This window comes from Bacillus rossius, chromosome 2 (genome assembly GCF_032445375.1).
Source record: "Bacillus rossius redtenbacheri isolate Brsri chromosome 2, Brsri_v3, whole genome shotgun sequence".
Taxonomy (NCBI): domain Eukaryota; kingdom Metazoa; phylum Arthropoda; class Insecta; order Phasmatodea; family Bacillidae; genus Bacillus; species Bacillus rossius.
The window spans coordinates 62,998,532-63,024,669 of NC_086331.1; the positions used below are offsets into that span (position 1 = coordinate 62,998,532).

General features: G+C 36.5%; 2 protein-coding genes across 6 annotated transcripts in view; both read left to right on the forward strand.

Annotated features, from left to right (window-relative positions):
- The window catches only part of LOC134529329 (carbohydrate sulfotransferase 11), an 86,681-nt gene that overhangs the window by 52,002 nt on the left and 8,541 nt on the right, over positions 1-26,138 (forward strand). For 2 of the 5 annotated variants that reach the window (XM_063363280.1, XM_063363279.1), the window contains 2 exons: positions 9,621-9,822; positions 20,281-20,507. In XM_063363280.1, coding sequence (XP_063219350.1) covers positions 9,708-9,822; positions 20,281-20,507 — 342 coding nt within the window. In that variant the 5' untranslated portion in view covers positions 9,621-9,707. Of the gene's footprint in view, positions 1-6,415; positions 6,719-9,620; positions 9,823-20,280; positions 20,508-26,138 lie in introns of those variants that run through there. The other 3 variants (XM_063363282.1, XM_063363281.1, XM_063363283.1) reach the window with 3 other exon arrangements.
- LOC134529328 (uncharacterized) lies at positions 448-3,408 on the forward strand. The gene is made up of 2 exons (XM_063363278.1): positions 448-759; positions 1,118-3,408. The coding sequence occupies exon 2, from the start codon at positions 1,129-1,131 to the stop codon at positions 3,160-3,162; it is 2,034 nt and encodes a 677-aa protein (XP_063219348.1). The 5' UTR covers positions 448-759; positions 1,118-1,128; the 3' UTR covers positions 3,163-3,408.

Genomic DNA, 26,138 nt, shown 5'->3' on the forward strand with positions numbered 1-26,138 from the left:
AGCAAAAAAGGGGGGGGGGGGGGGTGGAATTATAAGAATTCAACCACTTTCATGGGAGAGGAGTGTTCATACAGTTATAAACATCAAAAGGAAATCATTATTTATTAAAAAATATATTTTTTTCAATAGTTTGTCATGATTAGTTACAAATTTTCTCTAACCGCAGGGCTCTGTGCCTTGTTTTATTTATGTTTTCCACTTCGGAAGGGAAAAGGGGGGGGGGGGCAAATGACCCCTCCCCCCCACCTGGATATGCCCAAGTAGTTGGAAAAAGCCATACCTATATCCTGAGATACGGTCCTTCCAAATAAACAAGCACATTTACCCATCATTTTAGTGCATATAGTAGGAAATTAGAAATGGCTCTTTCACAAGCCAAGTGCATCTCTTTCAAAGAACTCATTTCTGTCATAAAGTTGAAATAGGAAAAAAATTTGGATACAGTCATGTAGGGCAACTTTGTGCCAGTGGGTGTAACTTTGCTCCACTAGCTTCTTTTGTTTTAAAAGACAGTTAACAATATCTCTTTATTCTGTGGAGAGAAATTTTTTTTTGTAAACATTTCTGAAATTTCACTTTTCCTGTCAAGTTGGCAGTAGTGCAGACAAGTCCTCTCATCTATATTAAGATATGTTTGAATTCAACTGTGATTTTTAGTTGATTTTGACTGTTGTTTTAAAGTTGTCAGTGTTTTTAGGGTGATGGTCAAGGAGACACCTCTTAAAAAGCACCATCTGTTTCACAGTTAACACTTTAATGGTAAGTAAATAAAGTGGAATAACAAATAATGAAAAAATTACTAATAATACAAATGCATGCTTACCTTCAATTCAGAACATTTCAGGGCAACTTTGCCCCGGCTCAAAGTTACACACAATTTGTGTTTCTGAGATGTTTTGTAGGCCTATGTGACTGTGTAATTTACCAAATATTATATTGTAAACCTAATATTTTGATACAAACCAAAATCTTTTCACAGCCTATTTTAATGTTTAAATATTGTAAAAAAGATACTGTATTTACGGTACAAAGAATGCTAATTTAGGCCTAAGTGATTGAAACTGTAAATGCGGTGATTTCAAAATATTACTTATTGTACTGTATTATTTGTTTACAGAAGACTGTACAATGTCTGAGCTGAGGAAAAAGAAGTTACCTGGTACCAGGCCATATAAATCATATACTGATGCTGTTCTACAGCAGGTATTAGAGGATATCAAAGCAGGTAAAATTGGTCATCGCCAAGCAGAAAGAGAGTATGGTATACCAAGGAACACAATTCGCAACAAGTTAAAGCGATGCCACGAAAAAGCAATAGGCAGGCCTCAGGCGTTTACCGAGATAGAAGAGCAGAGTTTTGTAAACCATGTTATAACATGCAGTGAATTTGGAATGCCTTTATCAATGTGTGATGTGCGCTTTATCGTAAAAGGTTACTTAGATTCAACAAACACTAAAGTGCCTCAGTTTAAAAACAATTTACCAGGCGTGGATTGGGGTAGACTGTTTCTAAAGCGTCACAAAGCTGAGTTAGGTCAAAGGTTCGCAAGTAATATCTCAAGATCCCGGGCTCAAGTCAGTGAAGACATGGTAAAACATTTCTTTGTGCATTTAGAAAAAGAAATTGAGGGTGTACTACCTTGTAACATTTATAACTATGACGAGACAGGTTTCCATGATGTGCCTAGTAAGAAAAAACTTCTTTTTCGACGAGGGTCGCGCCACCCTGAACTGATTTTGAATAGCACAAAGTCTTGTTTTACCACAATGTTTTGTGGAAATGCCTTAGGAGAATTTCTTCCTCCTTATGTTATCCTGAAAGGGAAACAGAAATGGAGTGACTGGCTGAAGGGTGCTCCACCAGGCACTAGGTTAAATGTAACACTTCATGGGTGGATTGATCAGGATGTCTTCGACGATTGGTTTGAGAACCACTTCCTTCCTTTTGCTTTGAAACATCCAGGCAAGAAAGTGTTAATCGGAGACAACATGTCAGCACACTTGACTTTGAAAACCTTAAAGTTATGTACTGAAAACAATATATCTTTCGTCATGCTTATTCCCAATTCCACTCATTTACTCCAACCTCTAGATGTGGCATATTTTTCGTCGCTAAAGTCTAATTGGAGGAAAATCCTGTATGATTGGAGACAAACCAGAGAAGGAAAACGTTGTGTTGCCCTTCCAAAATCACTTTTTTGTCAGCTTCTAAAGTTTACACTAGATATGGGTGAACCAACTGCATCAAGTAACCTAGTGAAAGGGTTTTTAACAACTGGTATCCATCCCATAGATAAAGATAAGGTTATCCAAAAATTGCCGCAATATGCTAAAGAAGCATTGCAGATAACTGACAATGTAGGTGAATGTTTCAAATCATTCATATCAGAAGTGCGTTCTTCTGATCTGGATAAGGTTCAACGATCAAGAAAGTTTAAACTACCTATTGAACCTGGCAGGAGTGTATCAGTAGAAGAAGTAGAAACTTTCTATGACAAAAAAATTCTGTGTGCGCGCTCAGGACCAAAAACTAGAGGTGGTGTTCGGAAGTTTCCAGGACGATGTAAGGTTATCAAACCAAATAGGCCTAGGGAAGGCGAGCACATTCCATGTACTAGTACTTCAGAAAGTCGGGACGTAGTTGACGTTTGTGTGTCATCAACAATACATGCTGGCCCTACTATGTTACTTGAAGATTGTACCAGTGAACATGCTAGCCCTACTGTGTTGATGGAAGATAGTACCTGTGAACATGCTAGCCCTACTGTGTTGATGGAAGATAGTACCTGTGAATATGCTAGCCCTACTGTATTGATTGAAGATTGTACCAGTGACACTATAATCACAACCAGTACTGTAGTCATTAATCGCACAGATGGTTATAAGGTTAATGACTATGTAATTGTAGTGTATGATGGCCATACTTTTCCTGGTACAGTAACATGTATAGCTGAAGAAGAAAATGAACTTTTGTACAAAGTCAAATGCATGGCTACATCTGGTGGATACTGGCGCTGGCCAGATCATCCAGATGAAATTTTTTACAGAGCTTGTGATGTTATTTGTAAGATACCTCCTTGTAACATTGAACCTGTCAGTGGCCGAGGACATTTTAAAATTAATGAACCTCTCCTATTGTCAAAAGTGGTTTTAAAAATATGAAAAGCTGTTCCAACATGTTGCATGTACTGTACAGTATGCAATAACCAATTAAGTCATGTCAGATGTTATAAAATAGCAGACTTTGACAAATAGAGATATTGTAACACATTATGTGTGATGGTTTTATTTTAACATCTTCATTTAACCCTACAAAATTTATTTCTATTAATAAACAGATCTAGAAAATACATTTTCACTTTTTGTATCATCACTGTTGAACGAAAATTATGGTAAAACTTGACAAAATACTTGATATTTGGCACAAATGGTAAGCTATATGTGTAGATTAATATCTACTTTGTGGAGCAAAGTTATACTCTCCAGCAATAGCCACCTTTTTCATGTTAAATAAAAGCAAAATAAAAATATGGTGCAAAGTTACACCACTGACTTGGTTAACTTTGCTCCACCAGAAAAATCAACATTTTAAATATTTATATTCATCTAACACATGATACGTTTCCAAAAATTGGTTCCTTTCCAATATATGGACTAAATGATTACACAGATTTAGCCCACTTTTTTATTTCACAATCTTGGGACAATCAAAATCCTGTTAAGTGGACCAAAGTTAGGCCACTTGACTGTACATGGCTTTTTCCAAATGATTGGTTTTCTCTGTTGCTACGTGAAATACGTCTTCTTCCAAGGCCACAAAGTGTTCTTTGCCACCAGACTGGGAAGAAGATGGCCATGCAGAGTAACAAACCAATCAGGATGTCGCTTTCTTAAACATGATTTTCTGCACCAGTCATAGCTGCTTGGTTATACAACTATAAATTATTAATTTTCAGTGCCTGATGCAGTTACATAATAAGCTTTTATTGGTTACTATAGGCTCATCAGTGCTCTAGAACTGACTATGTACACAATAATTGCTTTAATTAAATAAACATGCTAAACTTACTAACAAATTGAATATAAACAATGAATGAATTCACATGTTTTTCTCTAAATAAAATGGCTATTGGCCTTAAATCCTTAAAATAAAATAAAAATTAAATTAATTTTTATAAATTAACTGTTAACTGCTTAAATAGATGTTCAGTACTTTAAATGAATACAGTTGTGAGATACTATGGTTTACTTAGTACATATTAAAATAATTACTAATGCATTTATCCTTATTAAAATATTGTGTCTGCATATTGAGTTACAAAGGATGACTGGGTCTGATTTTTTTTAATACACTTATAAGTCAAACTGTTGTAAGTACTGAGGATAGTTACATATTTTTATCTATATTGTGTAATTAACTGTTTCTTGTCGATCCAGTGTTGTAAACTCTCCCATTTTCACAACAGATTAAGTATTTTCTTTTTATGTTGATTTAATTATATGTTTTCATTTACTACTTTCTGGTGATCATTTAAATTTTTTTAGTTACTGCATTTTAGAGTCCTGAATATTTTTTATCAGCATTCCTCTACCAACGTAGTTTTAAAAGATCTGGTTTATCAAGTTTGTCCTCTTCGCAGCATTCTCATTAGACAGGAATTAAAGCTAGGTAAGGGATAGGAGAAAGGCGAGTTGAGCTGTAGTCCTCTACAGGGAGAACCACTGCATGCTGTATTTGGTCTGGGCTACTCTTCTGAAGAGCACACAGCAATGAAGAAGATTTGGTCTACCGTGAATTAGCTAGTGTAGCTCCAGTTTATAGAATTAGCTAGGTTTCTGCTATTACAGTAGTGCAGAAATTAGGGATTTTGTCGCACTTTGGTGGAACTTCTGTGATGACTAAAAAACTGAAAACTCCTTTGTCTTTAGACTCTTCTGAAGATGATGCCATTGTCACCACTCTCTCCATCTTTGAGGATCAGATTTTGATAAAATCTCCCCGATCCCCTTACTGAACTAGACTAAAAAATCCTTCAAATTCAGACTTTTTGGAATTTTTACTTTTTTTTATTGTCCCACATTGAGGTTTTTGCGACCCAGAGGTCCGTGGAAATGTGGTACTTGCTATAGTGCAACTATATCAGATTTTTGAGCTTCCTTATAGTTTTAATCCCTGAGAAACCAGAAAATTTTGTTTTTTAAATTTCACCACAGGACCAGGACCACAGGAAACATCTGGAGAACCTAATTTCATGTAAAGATGATGACTGGGTTGGATTAATATCCTATTAGTACATCCAGATATTTGAAAGTCTATTTAAATATTAAGTTTACTTAATTTTGAGCAACTGAAATGTTTGTTTGCTTGAAATTGTATTGAGAAAGTATAGTTTTACATTCTTTATCATACTTAACTGTCTCATTTATTCATTTCTAATTTAGTTGTGAAAATAAGTGTGTGTCTTTGCATTGTTTGCATTGCAGTGTGTTCACTTAGTAGCATGACCTATAGGATTTTGTCTTATTTTTTCCCTTCATATGTTGTCACTGTTCATTACATTTTCATTTACATTCTGGCTCAAGCAACAAATCAAAGTTAATAAAAATCTGTAACCCCTCTCATGAGACCAGATCACCTAATGTTAAATTTCCGTTGCGAATCGAATTGCGAAGCGAATAGTAACTATTTGTGCGAAGTCGAATTGAATGTGAATAGTTGAATTTTTTTTATCTCAACTTCCCAAACCCATTAATAAAGTGTCCCACATAAAAGAAACTGCAGTTTTAATCTGTTTTATTTAAAAACATGAAACCAACAATTTTGAAAAAAAAATTCTTATATGTAAAATTTATTTATATTTTTATAAACACAACATAAATTGAAGTACTGTTCTTTTTAGCCTTCAAAAAATGTCCAATGTTTAAGTATAATGAACTTTTTACTAAACCGGGAAAAATTATTGAACTCCCATGTTCATTTGGGGCAAGAACAAAAAACAAAAACTATTTAAAAATATACACACAAAACCCCATTTAAATCTTTTAGTTTATAAAACATTTAAACACTAGGTTTTAGTTATAGCATCTCAGCAGTTTAGCTTTTATTTTAAGTTGGCATGTAAAAACACCAATTGCTCTACATGCTGAGGAAGCAAGTTTTCTCTTCGTGCTGAAACAACATTCCCAGCTGCTGAAAAGAGACGCTCTGAATTTACTTGTGTGGCAGGAATCTCCAGATACTTTAGCGCTACTTAGGATAAATATCGGTACTTTGTGCCTTCATTTTTCCACAATTACAATGGATTCTCATGTCTGCTGATGCGGGGTTCTTTTAAGTACCGTCGTACCTCTTCTTCTCCTTCATCATAATCTTTATTGTCTTGCGTTGGAATGCTGTCCAAGATAGCCCATAAAGAAGACGTTGGTGCAGAGTTAGAAATGTTAGATTTAACTTCTTTAACTGCATGAATGGAATCCGTTTTTATACTTTTAGTAAGAATGGTTTTTGATTCCATTGTTGATAGAAGAACACCTTTAAATCTGGGATCTACCAACATGGCAGCACGCTGTAGGGGCTCTTGCATGTAGTTTGGAAACCTCGACTTACGTTTTTATGCAATGCTCTTGCAAGTGTCACTTCATCTTTTTTGGCAGCGATGTGCGATTCGAGGTTACAAAGAGGACAGTGAAGTACTGGAATGATCATAGACAATGTTGGGTAAGTGTTACCACTCATTTCTTATGTCGTCTCTGCAAGTGGTTGTAAAACTTGAACAAAGTTCTCAGCAAGTTTCCATTCCACTGCGATCAGCATGTCTGTATCACCAGAGTTCACGTGGTCGGGAACAAGAGTAGGTTTCATTTCCAGCAGTCTCTTGAACATTTGGTACTCTGAGCACCAACGTGTATCAACATGCTGAATTGCCTCTAGTTTAGGCATGTTCAACTGCTCCTGGAGTATGTGTAGTCTTTTCCTAGCAGGAGTGCTTCTTCGGTAATGACCAACTATACTCCTGGCCTTACTAAGAAGTGTGGTTGTACCTGGGCAATCATTCTTGCTGTTTTCAATTGAAATTTGAAGGGTATGAGCAAAACATGATCTTGAACCATCTCTAAATAATCATGCAGAAGCCTGTCTGGAATTATGAGCATCGTCAGTGATACAGAATAATGGTATAGGCGACACTGCTGGGTCGATTCCCCAGTCAATGAGAACATTTTGTAGGGTAGCAGCCACATGAACACTTGTATGGGAGTCATTTACAACAGGTTTGCTCATTGTAAATGACACAGAAGTAAAGTCGGGTCGGAGATAATTGCAGGTAAGTCTGATGCAACTGTCCGATGAACATGAAGTCCAGCTATCAGATGTAAATCTTTTACAAGCATTTCCTTGAGGGTTTTTTTTTTCTCTCATAAAGTGCTGCGATGTAATGTTCAGAGAAAGTAGTTTTGCATGGTACTGCATATGCAGGTGCAACATGTTTGTGTCCCATTAAATCTTGAAACCCACGCCCTTCTACAAACTCATAAGGCAAAAGTTCTGTTGCCAACATTTTGGCATTTTGTTTTGTAATACTTTGTGCTTTAGGATCGGTTGGTGACATCTACGTACTTCTGAACATATTCGATAAAGTAGACTGTATAAATTGTGGTTTTTTCTTTGCAGAAGTTTCTGAATTTTTTCTTTATCTTTCATTAGCTCCTTGTACAACACAGTGTGTTTGGCCCCCAAATGGTTCTGGAGTGTCGTTGTAGTCCCTTCAAGAAATATTTTTTTTGTGTCTTACTCATTTTATTGAGAAAATGATTTATTTTGTACAATCAGTATAACATATAAAATGTACTAGACGTGTTTTTAAAATAGAAAGTGATATTTTAAATATTTAAACACAGTGCATTCAACTGTTCTCATGTTTTAAATGGAAATCATCTGTAATAACGAAACTGCCCTCAGATGGCAATTAAAAATAGTGCAATACTCTTAGAATAGTTATTCTTCTGAAAAACAACATTATAGAAATTTTATTTTTGAGTTTCTCTCATTTTAGTTGATGACTCTGGTAAACTGCATTGCAGTATTTCAAGTTGTTAATCAATCGTTTGCAGTTTTAACAGTTGATTAGGTTAGTTTAGGCTAGGCTAGGCTAGGCTAGCTTAGCTACATTTAATTTATTCTATATCATTTGAATGGGTGGTTAGGGTGTAAACTACATATAAAATAGGCCCTATTATTAAAATGCTTGAACCATTGGTTAGGTAAGCTTAGCTACAAATTAAAATGTCAGTTGGCATCCATTGATTGTTAGATTAGGTTAGCAACTTTAAAAATACTTATTTGTGGTTTTTAGGACAAATAGTAGTCTACTCAAAAACACCATTTTCTGTATTTTTTAATTTTTTGGATTAGCTCTAACCATATTATAAAAACACCAAAATTAAAATAATTAGTAATTTCACAGATCACTAAAGTCTAATATTTGCTATTTTTTCATCCACATCAAAATACTACACAAAAAAACAAAAAACTAGCGATAATTGCGATATGCGTTTTGGGGGAAATTCGGTATTGTAGAAAGATAGTAAAATTTCCAAATTCGCTATCTAAACACTATCAATCTATTACACAAACATTAACACTCTTTTATAGCAAATTACTTCATCATGGCTTCAAACGTCCCCGCAAAACCGTTATTATGAACGTTACGACGAAAATCTTGTCTAAAAGTAGTCAACATGAAACGTTATTAGTTTGAAGGCATAAGAAAACGAACGAAAAAAATACATTTCAAGAGTGGTCGCAATGTAACATAATTGCGTTTTACTTTGTCTTTTTTACCGCTGGATATTGCATTACAATCGGAGAACAGTTATTACCACGCATATATTTTATATCGCTGTGTACGACCTACAAATTTATCAAAACAATACAATTATCATTTTAACATAACCTACCACGCGGGCATTTGTACAATTGTTTGCATTTATGGAATTGTGCGGAACAATCGCCAACATCTGTGAAAAAAATTTCCATATTGCACTACGTTTTTTTTTCCTTTTGACGGTATTTCTCTAGATTGTGATGATCCCTCTGCGCCTTTATACATTTATAATTTCGTTAGACGAAATTAATAAGCTGCAATAGGTTATGTAACTCTTTAGATTAATCGATTATGAAGTCACTTGTGCGAGAGGTCGATCTTCCTAAGTCAACAGAAAATAAATTGTACGTGCGACGTAAAGACTAATGATACGAAGCTTCATTTAATGCGAATAGTTAATATCGTTTCGAAGTGTTATCGAATATTAAAAAAACTTCAAATTTGTTTGTACTATCCAAGCTTCGCACATGCCTACTGATTATACATTAGTTTATGTTTGTGATTTTCTGTTGTTCATGCAAAAACAATATGCATTGTAACTTATAGTAAACATTCACTTATAAATATTAAAGTACAATTATTTTATTATTCTTAACATGAATTTCATCTATTAAAGTTTTATGAGATAATTAATTTTAGAGTAGTTCTTTTAGACTGATACAAATAATAATTTTACTAAGTTGTAACATTTTTATAGATTTACAAACAATTTCATTGTATGGTTTTGTTTCTTTCCAGAAGAAAATGAACTGTTTTTCAGAGACATGAACAAGTGCCATATCTTACCTTTAGAATGAAGCGAATATCTGATATGTTCAGGATAATATGGCAGGAAGACAAATTTTACAACTGAAGCTCATTTTGCTCTGTCTTCTTGTCCTCTGCACAACAAGTATGGTTTTTTATGTGGGAACTTTATCTCATTTGGAAACTGAATCGGGTAAGATTTTTTTACAAATAAATATATGTAAAATTATGTATATAAACCAAAAAGTCACAGCGTACTGAATGTTCTTGCATAAAAGTCTGTAAATTCTGTAAATTTGTGTTTGAGTTCATGTGTGTTGATGTTTCTCTTAGTTTATACATTTTGTTACCAATTTATAGATTTCAATAGATTTTCCTTTTTTAAGCTTAATGTTTTTAGTATTAATTGGTTCACAGATATTAGCACTTATACCCTAAATGAAATATCCTGCACTAAAACACTGGGAATAACAAAAACTATTTCAACATTCTGAAATTAATAATGCAAAATGACATACAACTGTGTTTGTGTATGTATATACATACATATGTACATACTAGTTGTGGTAAGTAACAAATTACAAATACTGAATACGTACTTGTAATAATTCATTTTTCTTGAATAATTAAACATAAACAAATTCAAAGGCTGGAAAGTAAATTTCTGTAGACTAGCTTAAAATAAAAAGGTAGTTATTTTTATCTAATTAGCATATTTTAATTGAAACCAATATTTTTCAAGTCATATTATTCAAAGTTCAGTAATTTCTCCAAGTTTTTCAGATTAAATGACTGTAATTTTCATGTTTTAATACAGTAGGCTATATATAAGGTAAGTGTACCGGTAGTTATCATTGCACCAGTAGTCTTCACTTATGATGAAAAAAAAAAATCATATTAGGTGCAAAAATTCAAATTCTCGCGAGTTGATCGTATTAAAATTCAGAGCAAGAGTCGTTTGGGTTTGTCAACACAAAGATTTTCGGAACACACCCGATTACAGAAGGGGAATTCCCGCATCTAAAAAGTCATGTACAATACTCGAGTCATGTACCATACTCAAGTCATATACCATACTCTAAGAAGTGAAGTATACTGCTTCTGGTTTGTTTTAAGAAGGTAAGTAATTAATTTTTTTAAGTAATTGTATTTATGTTTGTTTCAGGGCAATGTTTGTGTTTGTATGCTTTTCAGAGATGTTAAGCATGTTATGTAGCACATTAAGTCTAACTATAATAAACAAAGCTAGAAACAAAGGAGGGTGATAAGCACTGGATCACTTAATACCATAAATAACCAGTTTTCGTCATGCCTGACAAACACTGGTACATGTTATTTATTTTTAAAATGGAAAATCAGCAATTGCTAAAATGTGTATTACATTATGATGTGTTAACTATGTTTAACTTCCAACCAGTCATCAGGACTAGTAGTCGTCACAGGTAATGACCATTGGTACAGAACCATGACGAATGCTGGAACATTAGATTAATCATATATAATTATTATAAATCATTAATCAAGTTAAAAAAACATACACCGAAAGAGAAAATCCCCTCTGTTTCTAGTTTGAGCGCTTGGCAAGAATATTTCTCCAAGAAAGAGAAGGCAAAAATTGACTTGCAAAAGCAAAAGGAAGAACGGGCAGCTGAAAGATTGAAAAAAAAAGAGGCTGGAGAAAGCAAACAGAAAGCCAAAAAGAGGAAGGTTGTAGTAACCTTGGGATTACAATGTACAAACTGCGCCTCAGTCTTTGTTTTGCCGTGTATCACCAGCCTCCATCCCGGAACTGTGTGTCCGGACGTGCGTTGCCAACCTGGCAGCGCACAATATACCACACTCCTCTCCTACCCATAGTAGCGAACAAACAAACAACGACACATGGACAAAGAGTACTACTAGAAATGTATGTTCACACACATCACAGGTTCATCATTTTTTTGGGGACCCTGTTCCTTTTGGGGTATCGTTGTTGACTACTGGCATCACCACTCACGAACACACTGTCTTCCCCTAGCACAAACCCCTTAAACCCGCTTTCCGCATCACTACACCTACTCCTTTCTTCATTTTGGACACTGCCAGCTGCACTTTCCATCACGTTTTCCTGTGGCTCCTTTTCTGTCAGTGCTGCCCTGCCGCCTGTAGGCTCCGAAGTTGAGGACGTTTGGTGGCAGGGTGGCAGCTGTGCTTCTCTACCACTGACCCGCATGTTGTTGCTGCTGACCGTGTTTGCCTCCATCTGCGACAACGGCGGAAGGGGGCGAAGCTGATCTAGGTGGCGGCGATGGGTGACTCCGCTGGCCCCTTGCACACTGTACGTGAGTGGACCCAACTTGCCAACGACCACCCCCTTCTCCCAACTCTGTTTACCACGTGCATAAACAGTAAATCCAACACTGTCATTCACATCAAAAGCTCTGTTCCTGAGGGTGGAACGTGAGACCACCGAACCCATTTGGCGAGTTGCAACAGTGTTAGCTACAGACGGGGCTAGCAACGACAAACGGTTACGAACAACCCTACCGAACATTAAACTGCTAGGTGACTCCCCCGTGACTGTATGGGGGGTTATTCTGTAGCTCAACAAGAAGCGGGGTAAGGCTGTGTTGAGCGGAACATTAGAGTGAACCAATGACTTGAGTTTGTTTTTAAAGGTTCTGACCATGTTTTCCGCCAGACCGTTTGAGGAAGGGTGATACGGAGGTGAAAACGTGTGCCTTATGGCATTGTGTTTACAAAAACGACTGAACTCTTCCGACAAGAACTGGACACCATTATCTGAAACTAGCTGTTCTGGCAACCCGTATACAGCGAACCACCAACGCAACTGTGTTATCACTGCATCCGACGTAATACTGGGAAGAACACTGATTTCTGGCCATTTTGAATGGCTATCCACAAGGACTAGGAAATGCTTTCCCATGAATGGACCGGCGATATCCACATGAATTCTTTGCCAAGGTCGGTCGGGCCACGCCCACGGCAGCAGGATTGACTTGTCTGGCAAGGACTTGTTCTGGAAGCATGGGGTACAAGAAGAAACTACCCTATCCAAATCCTTGTCTATCCGATGCCACCATACATACGAACGTGCCAAGGCTTTCATTTTGCATATACCAAAGTGACTGGTGTGCAACTCCTGCAACACTCGATCCTGCAAGGCTTGGGGAATGACGACCCGGTGCCCCCACAAAACGCAGCCCCCTTCTAGTTCAAGTTCGTTTCTTTTGTCATAGAACGGTTTGAGCGTGTCGGACAGTTGCGTGGCCCAACCATCTCTAAGACACCTAATGACTTTACCTAACACTCCATCCCTTTCAGATTCTCGCCTGATTTCCTGAGGCGTCACTGGCAAAAACTCTGACACTCCAACATCCAAATATGAAAATTGGGTTGAAGAAGGCTCAACATTTGGAAGTGGCAACCTAGAGAGGCCATCAGCATTCGAATTGGCGTCACCTTTGGCGTACTGAACTGTGTAGTCGAAACCCTGAAGAAGCACTGCCCAACGCTGCAGCCTATTGGCAGCGAGCTGCGGAATACCACAATGGCTACCTAGAATGTGTGTTAATGGTTGATGATCGGTAATCAGGGTAAAGCTTCGGCCGTACAAGTACTGAAAGAACTTTTTAACTCCAAATATAATTGCTAAGGCTTCTCTATCTAGCTGAGAATACCCTCTCTCTGCAGACGACAAGGTGCGAGAAGCAAATGCAACTGGCTTCTCTTCCCCGCTGGGTAGGATGTGGCTTAGGACTGCTCCCACACCATATGGGGACGCATCGCATGCCAAACGAACTGGCAAATCCGGGTTGTAGTGTATGACAACATGTGAGGAGACAATCAGCTGTTTTAACTCTTTGAAGGCAGAATCACAGCTTTGTGCCCAAACCCACTTATGACCCTTTTTCAAAAGCTCATGTAAAGGTGCCAACACCGTGGCTAGGTTAGGCAGAAAACGGGCATAGTAATTAACCAGACCTAGCCATGCCCTCAACTGGCTGACACTACGAGGTGGCGGTGCATCTACTACTGCTTTGACTTTGTCATTACTCGTATGCAACCCCTCCTTATCTACCCTATGCCCCAGAAAAGAGACTGATGAACGGAAAAATGCACATTTCGCTTTATTTACCTTGAAACCAGAGTCCTGCAGACGTTGTAACAGTCCATGAAGATTTCGCCAGTGAATTTCCTTGGTAGCGCCTGTTACCAAAATGTCATCTTGAAAACACACAACACCTTCTAACCCCTGTAGGACTTGCTCCATTGTGCGTTGAAAAATAGCGGGGCAAGACACTATTCCAAAAGGGAGTCTGCTAAACCGAAACAATCCCCTATGCGTGTTGATAGTGCACAGCTCCTGCGACTTCTCATCGACCTGCAACTGCTGGAATGCCTGGGAAAGATCAATTTGAGAAAACTCTATCCCCCCTTGCAGCTTGGAAAACAACTCATCAACTCGCGGTAAAGGATAATGTTCCACAATAAGGTTAGGGTTGACTGTGATCTTAAAATCAGCACAAATACGGACCGTACCATCACGTTTTGCAACGGGAACGATTGGGGTGGCCCACTCACTAAATGACACTGGATGAAGTACACCTAACCCCAGAAGCCTGTCTAGCTCTTTATCAACCTTACTCTTAAGTGCAAAGGCCAGGGGCCTAGCAGGTAAAAAGACTGGTGCTGTCCCTTCACGTACATGCAGTGACACCTTACTTCCAATGAACGTACCCAAACCGTCATCGAACAAGGTAGGGTACTGTTTGGTAATGACACTCAGCACTGACCTGTCCTCATCTGAAGTGGCCCTGATATGGTTGAGACTCGGTTTTGGCAGCTCTAAAGCATCGTACCAATCCCTGCCAAGAAGTGGAGGGCCTCCATTTGGAACTACAAACAAATCTAGCTTCTTGGGCTTGCTCGATTTCACTTGCACCAGTACTGTAATTGTCCCGCATGGGTGTATTACACCGTTCGTGTAAGACTTGAGACTAACCCGTGTCGGAGACAAGGGGTATTTTGAAAACTGCATCCTATACAGCCTTTCTGAAATAGCGGATATGGACGCGCCACTGTCGATTTCCATATCCAGCACCACGTCCCCCACCGACACCTCCATAACCCAAGGTCGTGACCGGGCTGCCAACCCACACAACTGGAACACAGACGCAAAATCCTCGTCCGACGTGTGTACACTTTGGCAATCAGGGTCTTCACGCACAACATAATTATGACGGGTCCGGTCCTTTGTATCAGTCGACATGAAGTTTGGACACATTCGTTTAAGATGTCCTATACGTTTACAATTATTACACTTGTACTTACGGAACTTGCAGTCACGCACATAATGAGTAACATTTCCACAGCACAAACACCCAGGCCCGCCCTGGTTTTTGACGCCATCTTCCCGCGAACGTGTTTTCACCACGTGTACATTTACTGGTCCCTCGGTCTGTTCCGCCGAGCCGTGTGAAATTTCAACTTTCGGCACATTTACATGAAGGGCTGCATTTCCCACGGCCGCTTCATGCTGAACTGCTATGCCTACTGCCTTTTCGAAGGTGAGGTCATCGGTTTCCAGGTAAAGCCGCTGGGTAATGTTTCTGTCCCTTAACCCTACCACAAACTGGTCACGCAAGGCGGCGTCTAAGAAGGTACCAAAATTGCAAGAGCGCGTTAATTTCCTTAAATTCACCACAAAATCTGAAACTGTGTCCTGTTCTTGTTGGACACACTTGTGGAAGTTGTGACGCTCGGCAATCACAGACGGCCGTGGAGAAAAATGGCTCGTCAACAAAGTGACTAGCTCGCTGTAGGTGCGCTCCGATGGCTTCTTGGGCTCACACAGATTGCGTAGCACTTCATACGTTTGTTTCCCTACAGACGAAATAAGGATTGCACGTCGTTTAACTTGATCCTCTGGCTTGTCTCCCACGCCGTTTGCGATGAAAAGCTGTTCCAGCCTTTCGACATACGAGTCCCACGTGTCCTCGCCGGGCGTAAAACTTTCAACTTTAAACCCCGACATTCTTTCTGAACATTACACGAGCCGTAATGCACGCAAAGAAACCAATCCCATCCTCGTCGCCAATGTAGTAACCTTGGGATTACAATGTACAAACTGCGCCTCAGTCTTTGTTTTGCCGTGTATCACCAGCCTCCATCCCGGAACTGTGTGTCCGGACGTGCGTTGCCAACCTGGCAGCGCACAATATACCACAAAGGTGTTATCATTTTTGAAAACCGTATGCTTTAGGATTATATTACCTAACTTTTAAAAGGTTGTTCTCACCTACTAGTACATCTTTTGAAACATTTTTTCAATATGAGCCTCAAATCTCAAGTTTTGCCTAACAAATGGAAAATTGCGAAGGTTATTACCATTCACAAAAGTGGTTCCAAATTAAATGTCACTAACTATTGACTTACTTCTCTTCTCAGTGATCTTTCTAACATTTTAGATAAAATTATTTTCAAAATTATAATTTTTTCTGAAAAAAATAAATTATCTTTTTTCAACATGGGTTTTGATCAGGAATGACCCTTCCACAAATCTTATTACTTTTCTAAATCACATTTTCAATGAAGTTAATAATAGAGGTCAGGTTTATGCCTGCTACTTTGACTTAGCAAAAGCATGCCTGCTACTTTGACTTAGCAAAACCTTTTGACTCTTTAAACCATGAAATTATTCTTGGAAAATTTTCTAACTTTGGCCTAAGTGGTAATTTTGTAAACTGGTTCTCCAGCTATCTAAAAAATAGAAGCTGTTTTGTTTCCATTAACAATTGTAACTCTTTTCCTTATATAGCCAGTTCTAGTGTTCCACAAGGTGTTTCCTCTGTCACCCTTACTTTTTAATATATTTATTAATGATATCTCGTATGTTCCCAATCCCTCCAAGGGAGTATTATTCACTGATTACCTCAAAATTTGCCCAAAAAAAAAATTAATTCCTTCCATGACTGTCTATTACTACAAACTGACATCAATGCAATTTTCAATTGGTGTAAATTTAATTTAGTATCTCTTAATATGAAAAATACTTGACTTGACTTGAAAATATTTCACTATTATATATCATTACAAACTTGAAAATACTGTCCTTCCAAAATCTTTTACAATAAAAGATCTTAGCTTCATTTTAGATTCAAAATTATATTTTATCAGCATATTAATCATCTAATTAGTAGTTATAGAAGAACTCTAGCTCTAATCAAATATATCACTTTCTATTCTACTACTTTTGATTTTATTCTTTCTCTTTACTGTTCATTAATTAGAATATTGTTCAGTGATTTGGAATTCTATTAATTCATCTGTTAGAGATAAAATCAATTCAATTCAATATAAAATTTAAAACTTTTGGATACAAAACACTTATACTAGCCTAACTTACCTTCTCTTTCTGACTGTAGAGAATACCTATATTCACTTTTTGTTAATAATTGTTACAGCTCTAAAATTAACTGCAACTATATTCTTGATAACACTAGACTTAGTGTCCCACAGTTTCACAGTCTTTTAAAATCTACCTTGTGCACACTTTACAAAAAGCATCATTTTGTCTTTGGATTAATTTCTAATTTTAATAAATTATAAAACCTAGTAAATTAAAAAGTAAAATAATTAATAAGCATTATCTTCATAATTTCTCATGATGTTTTACTAACTTATTCATTTAACTTTACAGTTCTTCAAAATCAGAAGCTGTTTATAAACTTTGTATTTATCTTCCATTATTAATAATCTTGTATATAATCAATCTTAATAATATTGTTTTTTTCTGTTATTGGCATTAATGGTTTATTTATAACTATTTTTATGTATAATTTTAATTTTGTCATTGTAGTATTGATCTCTGGTTGTGCTGTCCTTGTTGGTCCTTTCTCCTGTGTTATTGTTGTTTATATTTTGTGTTTATTTATGTTGTGCCTCTCAAATAAGGTTTTCTTCAACTGTAGATAGGCATTTTACAATTTAATAAATAAATAAATGTGCTAAATTTGTCTTAAGTGACAAATAAATAACTTGATTATCTAGTTATTTGAATAAAATAAATTTTTATCTATCAGTACAAAATGTAAATTCTGATCTACATTTTGCAAGTCCTGGTGTTCCCTGAGGTTGTCTCCATTCACCATTATTTTTCAATATATATGTTGATGACTTAAAAGTACATAGAAAAATACCATCCCATCATGATTGCTATCTACTTCAGTGTGAAATTTCTGCAGTTGTGAAATGGTGTAACTCAAACGGGGTACATCTTAATATTGAAAAAAACTACTTCTATTGCCTTCTCAAGAAAATTTCATCAAATTGTTTGTGATTACAATCTTGAAAATTCACCAATTTAAAAGTTGCATTATGTTAAAGATCTAGACATTTTACTTGATTTGAAACTATATTCCCATCTTCATATAAAATCCCTTTTGTCTTACTCCAATAGAATTCTTAGTCTCATCAAATTTATTACATTCAATGCTTCAAATTTGGTTTCTACCCTGTTCCTCTATACAGCACTGGTTAGATCCAAACTTGAATATGGTTCTGTTATGTGGAATAGTAGCAATAATTGTAATATTGAAAAGCTAAATAAAGTTTGACATGGCCGTGGCCTAACTGTCCTATGCTAAGCGGGGGTTCGCGTCGATACATGTACTGAGATTAATTTGTAGGCGCCACCGTGCAAGGGCCACGGACCCGGGAGAGACTCTTTTTCAGGGCCGTGACGTCGCCCATGTGAGGCGTGATTTTAACCCCTCTAAAGCCAATCCTAGTACTCGCCACTGGTCCGCTCTCAGCGTCGGGTACGCTCTCCACCTACGCAGGCTCTTACGGCGTCCCACACGCCGTCACACTCAGGATGTTGAAATAAACAAATACAAATAAAATCGTATGCCCTGGTTTATTAGTTGCTACTTCGCCTACACCTTTCATTATATCACACAACGCCTGCGGCACGAATCGGTTCACGTGGTGCGACCTGACCACGTGGTCACACTCTAAAATTCGGTAATTAGCATAAAAAGGTATTATAGTGGTCACTCATACAATTATTTAAACAGTCCCCCCGACCGAGAGAAGCCCCGAGGAATTACGAACGAAAGATTTAAGATGATTAAGATTTAACAGAATTACTTAGCAGTGCAGGCAAGCGGTGAGGTCCCCAGGGTGCTGATGCGTCTGCTCTCGGTCGGTGCTGGCGAAGGACTGGGGTGAGCTCAGGGCTCTGCTATCCTAACATGGTGTGTTGGCGCCGAACCAATTACCGTTATACCTATTTACGATTACGTGCCACAGGAAGCTACAGGTAAAACATGAAACACTCTTGATAATTAGATTACACCTAATGCATGATAGAAACTATTAACTAAAATTACAACAGTTTATTATTAATGGTAACCAGTCCGGCTTCGGCGGACTTCGGTTCACCTTGTGCATGTTTGGTACGTATTTTCGTTGTTTATGCCTTAACTAAATATTAATTACTTAAAGTACGCAAAACACTCCCGGCCGATCTGCCGTCACATGCCACTTGGGGAAAAATAAGCAAAAAGAGAATTACAATGTTTATCTCTAGTTAAAGAGGTGTGGTGCACTGCTGCTACAGCGCCCTCTTGACGTCCGTGGCGCGCTATTCAAACACAACCACCCGACTACGTACTGAAGACGGAGCGGCTGCCAGTACGGGAAGTGGGACCGGGGTGAGGGGAAAGGTGGCAGAGGCTGACCAGGCTTCTGGGGCGCAGGCCCGGTTGACGTCAAGTTCAAAACAAATTATCTAACTTCATTACCTGAAAGTGAACAATGGTAACAAAACAAATATAAATTTCATATTAGGTTCTCTTTCTGATAGAATAAATATGATAGATGCTTAATTTATGTACAATTCTTATAACCAATTAGGCATTCTGAAATTTATTCTCTCTTATAAAGTTTTTTGCCTTAGCAACTAAAGGTTAGCATTGGTATTACTGAATTCACTTAGTTTATAATTATTTTACATCACCCTAGAATTTTTGAATTTTTTTTTATTGTATCTGATATACAGTTGAAGCATACCAGGATTTAAGTCAAAATAATATTCAATTCATTATTTTTTTCATAAAAAGTGTTAAATAAACAATCGCTAATGCAATGCACTCTGCTTTAAATTCATCCAACATTTCCTTGTAGTTAAAAAGCTTAACTTGATTGACTAAACAAATTTTTATGTATTTTTAATTTTTTTTTTTTTCCTTTTTGTTCCCACAGACTTTCCTACACTGAGATCACTTTGCCCCAGGAATAATTATTTTATTCCAAATAATAAGGAAATGCAAGATTTATTTCATGCGATTGGTTGGGTTGATTATGTTTTCATTAATATTGTATAAATAAATTATTTGCTTTTAATGAGTACAAATAATGATGTATTTTTCCTATTTAGCACATAAATTTTTTTACAATACTTTTGTCATTTGAATATCACTGAATATAATTTTTTAATGCTGAGTTAGATTACAGAAAAATTAGCTCCATGAGGAACTTCCTGAGAGGGCTTCAGTTAAGTGTTTGTACCTTAATCTCAAGATGCTGACTACTTCTTTTAATGTTCATTCCATTAGTCTCCACACTATTTCTATTTGTTTTTCAGGTAGTTTGGAATCTCTGCAGTTTCAACATTTATTAGAAAACGCTTCTGACAATGAACTGCCTCTAAAGTTAATTCACAAGCACAGGAGGAAACATCTGCAGGCGATGTGTGATGATATTAAAAAATATAGCAAGACACAAGGCACAGTCAGTGAAGAAAATAAACATGAGCTGGATCATATACTAGTCGATGAAAGGCACAAATTGCTTTACTGTTATGTTCCGAAGGTATGGCTGTTTATGATGTTGGCATGATTCAATAAAATGTTTTAAAGTACTTGAAATTTTCTATTTGCATGTATAATTCATATACATATAAATTGTTTTTTTTTTTTAAGTTTAACATAATCTTGTTTTAAATAAAAAATGTGGAATTATATAATTTTTAGTTAGTAAAGTCCTACAGCTGAGCTATATCTCTATTCTTAAGTCTGCTTCCAATTGCTAACATTTCCATTTACTTATGAATTTGTTATGACATATTTAATCCCCAACTTTCTAGGCATCTTTGGCATTCTGCATTACTCTCCATGTATCTGTCATCATCAAACCTTTAACTTATCTCACTCCATTTTCTTTTTCTTCATGTATCTCATGCATGTATTCTTATAATTTCTTCATCATTGCTGTCACTATTGTGCACCCATCACCTGAATATTGAATTAATGTGTTTTCTATCAACCCCTTCCGTGTATTTATCTCGTTTTCCCTTTCACACGACTTGCTGATTTGTACTTTCGATAAATAATTTTTTTTTTTTACTGGCATGAGTCCTTTGCCATCACTACAATTTTATACATGGCATGAGTTTGAATACCTACTCAACCCCATGTTTGAAATTAATTTATTAGAATGCTAATATCCTAACAAGATATATTACCACTGCATTTGAAAAATATGGAAATTATTCTACATCAATACAACTGTTATTTGCATGCCGCTAATAAGTCAGTACTCACTAAGTTTTCTACATCGGTAATGTATTACTGCACTGTATGGTTGCAGTATATGGTTTGTGGTTGTTATGCTACAAATCATACCAATTTATTATGAGAATAACTTGAAGGTGGCCAATTAGTGGAAAGCCTATGACAGAAGCAAGGAAACCAGCACTCTGTGGTGGCAATGTCAGTGCACTTTCTCCCTTACACCTATCCCTCACTTAGCACGACTAATTCGTTCCTAAAAATGCTGTTATTCAAAATCGCGTATTCTGAACCATTAGTTTCCATAAATAGCAAGGCTAATTTATTTAATGTGTTCCAAAACTGTGTAGGAAAATACACTTTACATAATTTAAATGCGTTGAGTAACACTCAACTATAAATATGTCACACCATTTATCTTTATATGCCTCTCATTGTACATTGTATGACAAATACAACACCACGTAATAGGAGATACGTGGTTATGTACTTTATCGTCAGTCGACTGGCTGGCTTGCCCACCCGGGCGTGACCTTCAACTCACGTCGCGTACCTTTCCAAACCATCCTTTACTGACAGTGAAACCGATATTACTATCCAGATAATTACATTTTAATTTTTCAAAAATTAAATTGCTTATTCGCGTATCACCATCTAGTTCACACCAATCCTGTCAGGCCAATGATTATTTGTTTTCATTGTAACATTCATTTAACAACCTTTTCCACGTGAATCATCTTTTCATTTCTGCTCCGGTATCTAATGTCAAATATATTCCTGCTAGTACAACCAACAGCATCAGACTTATATAAACTTTTGGTAAGAGTCCTTATTTCGTACGATTGTGCGCACATTTGACTTGCTTAAAACTAAAGTGCGACCAACATAAGTGTGGCCTTCATGATAATCTGCGCGCCGTAATATTTCTAGTTTTGTCTCAAATACTTGAACATGATGCATTATGAGTAGAGATGGTGATTTATAGCATTTAAAATAATGACATTTAGCATTTTGAATTTGAAATTTAGCATTTTGTAGCATTTAAAAAACACAATTTAGCCAATTCTCTCATTTTACATTACTGAAGAAAAGTATATTTTTAAAAAATAAACAGTTGCTTGCCGTTTTACCGACCTTTTTTCTTCAACCCACTTCTCTGCAATTTTTTTTTTTTTTTTTTTTTTTGCAGTCTGATGTCCCTCAGATTTAATGTGCTTTACAAGTAAATCTTTTTTTTTTTTTTCATTCCAGAAGGTGATTACATAAATTGTGCATTAAAATATTCGTATCACTTTCCTATAACTGTTCACTTTTGTATTCATTTATGCGATTGCGAATGGAAATGACGTTTCGTCCCATTTTTACCACGAGAAATAACAGTATACAACACATTCACGAGTATGCACGTATTTGTAAACACGCAACATTCCACAGACTGCACAAGAACGCGGCTTTCACGTGAAACACAGCCAGAAAATGGGACTTACAATTGTTAGCGCAACGAAGCAGAGATGTCGCAATATGGTGGCCTAAAAAATTGTACTCTGCAAGATGATGGACAATCAATGATGGTTTCTTTTGATACTGAACTGAAACAAAATACAATTGGTAAATAAATTGTGTAGAGTGAAGACGAATCTACGTTTTTTGCCTTGATTTCGCATTTATCTCGGAATAGTCTAGATTTAGCATTTTATAGCGGAAAAAATATAATTTAGCATATTTTAGCATCTATTTAGCAAAAACTAAAAATCACCATCCCTAATTATGAGTTATCAAGCGCGTACAGTTACTGGCAGCTGAATGGACAGATGTTGCTTTTGTTTGAATGAATTACCTGCCACCTGCTAGACTCAGTTCACGGCCTGGTTTGTGGACAGGCGACAACAATATGGCACAGCGGCATACGCGCGGACGTAAAAACATTTTGTCCTTTACACTCCATAGCCGCAATTTAACTTGCCATAGCTGATGTTTGTACAACAGCCGATAGCATAAATAGACCTGCACGTGCATCTCTTCCCCCTTTTTTGGCTAATTGTATCCCACGGTACATCTGTTGTTTACAGAAGTTGAAACAGACTACGTAGCGTCATGACGTTTTTTTTTGCCTGCCGAGATTTCGTGCTAACTGAAATTTACAGACGTACTATTCAAGACTGGGGCAGTAAAATTCACATTGTGCTAAATGAATCTGCGCAATCTGAAGACGTGCTAAGTGAGGGATAGGTGTACTCTGTCTTCTCAGCAGGATTTATAAGACACTTATAGTGAGGTTCAGTTAGCCACACTGCAAACAGTAGAGTTCAATGCAAATTCTGACTTTATGCTGTGGCTGTGGGATGAATTGAATGTGATTAAGGTCAAACTCTTAACCTTAATATTGGTAATAAAGGTTTTTACTTTCTTACAATTTATTTAATTTTTTATATAATTTTTAATATTTATATTTTGTTTTTGTTTGCTTAAGACTTGTATTTGGTTCCTCAGCAGTGTTAATAGCTTTTAAAAAAATTTGTTTTTATTTTATCTTTACTACTTCTGGTCAAATTGGAATGTTTTTAAAGAGGCCGTTATACAACCAAAATGGTCAAACAGAAAAGATAAACTATTTGTATATTTTATTTTTATTATAAACTTTGTGTTGTTTAGGGCTATCAGACAATTAAAAGGAAATCTAATTTTTATGTGGCTGGTGAAGTTAGGTTCATGTAACAAATGCTTCTCTTTGTATTGTTTGCATGAGTTTACCATTGACTATGAAATAATTTGGGAAAGCAGGTGATAGTATTATTTTTTTAAATAATAAATCAACTCTTAGATTTTATAGACCCAAATTTTTGCATTTTGAAGGGACAAAGAGGGCTGAATTTGTATTTGTATCATCTGCTCTCACCCCCTTCTTAATCCATCAACGTATAAATCATCATTCATGTTGTTTGCTCTCTTTTCCTTGTGGTCAAAGGAATAGTGGTGTTTTTACAGATGAATGATGTTTCGGTTCTGTGTTCTATTGGTGTCAAATAATTTTCTGCGTTTAGATATGCATAATTACCAGTAAGTATTTAAAAATTTGGTTGTCACCAATGTAATTTTCCTAATCGGGTGTGTATTTGTGTTAGTGAGGCGAGATGATAAGTGTGATGCTCACTGGTGCTTCTAGCGTGGAATTGCTTCTAAGGGTAAGGCTCTGAACTAGCACGTAGTCTTCTCATTGTGCATAGGGCAACTATGAGATTTAAGCGGTAAATATTACATTATGTATATGGCGGAGAAATAAAGATAAAGGTGTGATGCAAGTCCGTTGAGTGTTTTCAAGAATCAGTACTGGTTGTTTCATGCCTAAAAATTATTGCCATTTTCACTCTTCTAAAAATACAGTTTAAAAACAAAATTCAGAAACATAACTAGTCATCAACCCTTAGTGTTATATAAGTGCTATTCGTAAACATACAGCACTCTGATATCTTGAGCAGTTTTCAAATCACGTGGTTTTTTCTTTAGCTCTGCACACCATATATGTGCCCAGCTAGGTGGGGCTCTTAACCTAATGGAAAAATCATCTGTGAAGAAATTTTTCTGCATAGACTATGGCAGCAAATTTTAAATAATTTAATGATTCACTGAAATGTTCATAAAATTGTTTTTAATTCACTGTGACAAGTTACTATATTAGATATGTGTATGGTTGGCAAAATAAATTACTCAAGCAAGCATCATTGCATATAGATGCTGTATTTGAATTCTGTACAAAATTGTAATCACAGGTTGTGTGTGCCAAAAAACACAGAAAAGCTTCAAGATAAAACATTCACAACTATTTATGAATTATAGTTTAAATTTGTAATAAGCAGGAATATGCAGCTGCAAGTGTGTGTATGTACAGCAAGTTTCACATCACCAGGTGACCACATCACAGCATTTCTCACTACCACAATATATTTATTTTTGGGAAGGAGGCAGTAAGCTAAGTTAAGTAAGCACTGTGACAATAGTCTGACATTTTCCTAACTAGCATTTATACATGTCTGTACTTGATCATTATTTGACTAAAAAGGAGTGAAGAAATTGTTGTGACTGTAATGAAATAAGACAATAGACGTTTCCATAACTTTACTGTTCTTTTACAAAACAACAAATTCGCTACATGGAAATTACACCAACTTTACAATACACTAAAAACACACTTACCAACTGTAACATATACAACATCACCTTCCACTTAAGTTGAAAACCGCTTTCAAATCATTAAAACACTAGTCATACTGACTATGAGAAAAACGGACAGGAGGCTTAACATTTCTTACAGGTCTTTCGTGCAAATCAACATCAATTGTTTCGCCAGTATTTGAATCTAAATTCTTTTCTGGATTTTAGTCTCCAAATTGGCTATTAGGCACGGTGTTTGAGGGTAATGGAAACCAATAATTACGCTCAAAATTATCATTGTCACATAAGTAACTCTTTCTTAATTGTGTAACATGCACTTTCTTGACTTCACCAGAATTAAGCTTAACCAAATATACAACATTACCGATTCTCTTGATGACAACACCAGGTAACCATTTTACTTGACCTTTCAAATAATGCAAGTTTACAAGAACTTTGTCGTTAACTGGATAAATTTTATAAGTACATTCTTGAGGAGGAGTGAACCTTACTTCTCCCCTCCTGGATGTTTGCGAACAATTCGTTTTATTTTTAAGACAACTGACTGGATTCGACAGAGAAAGAGGACATTTGGGTTCATAATTTTACGTGAGACTCATCGGAGACACACCAGTAACGCTTGAAGGAGTAGACCTTAGTGAAAACAAACATTGATTAACACTGGTCTGTAATGAAACAGTACTATTTGCCAGTACGGATCTTAACAAGGACCTTTTAAAAGATTGCACCTCTCTTTCGGTTAAGCCATTAGAGCGAGGATTAT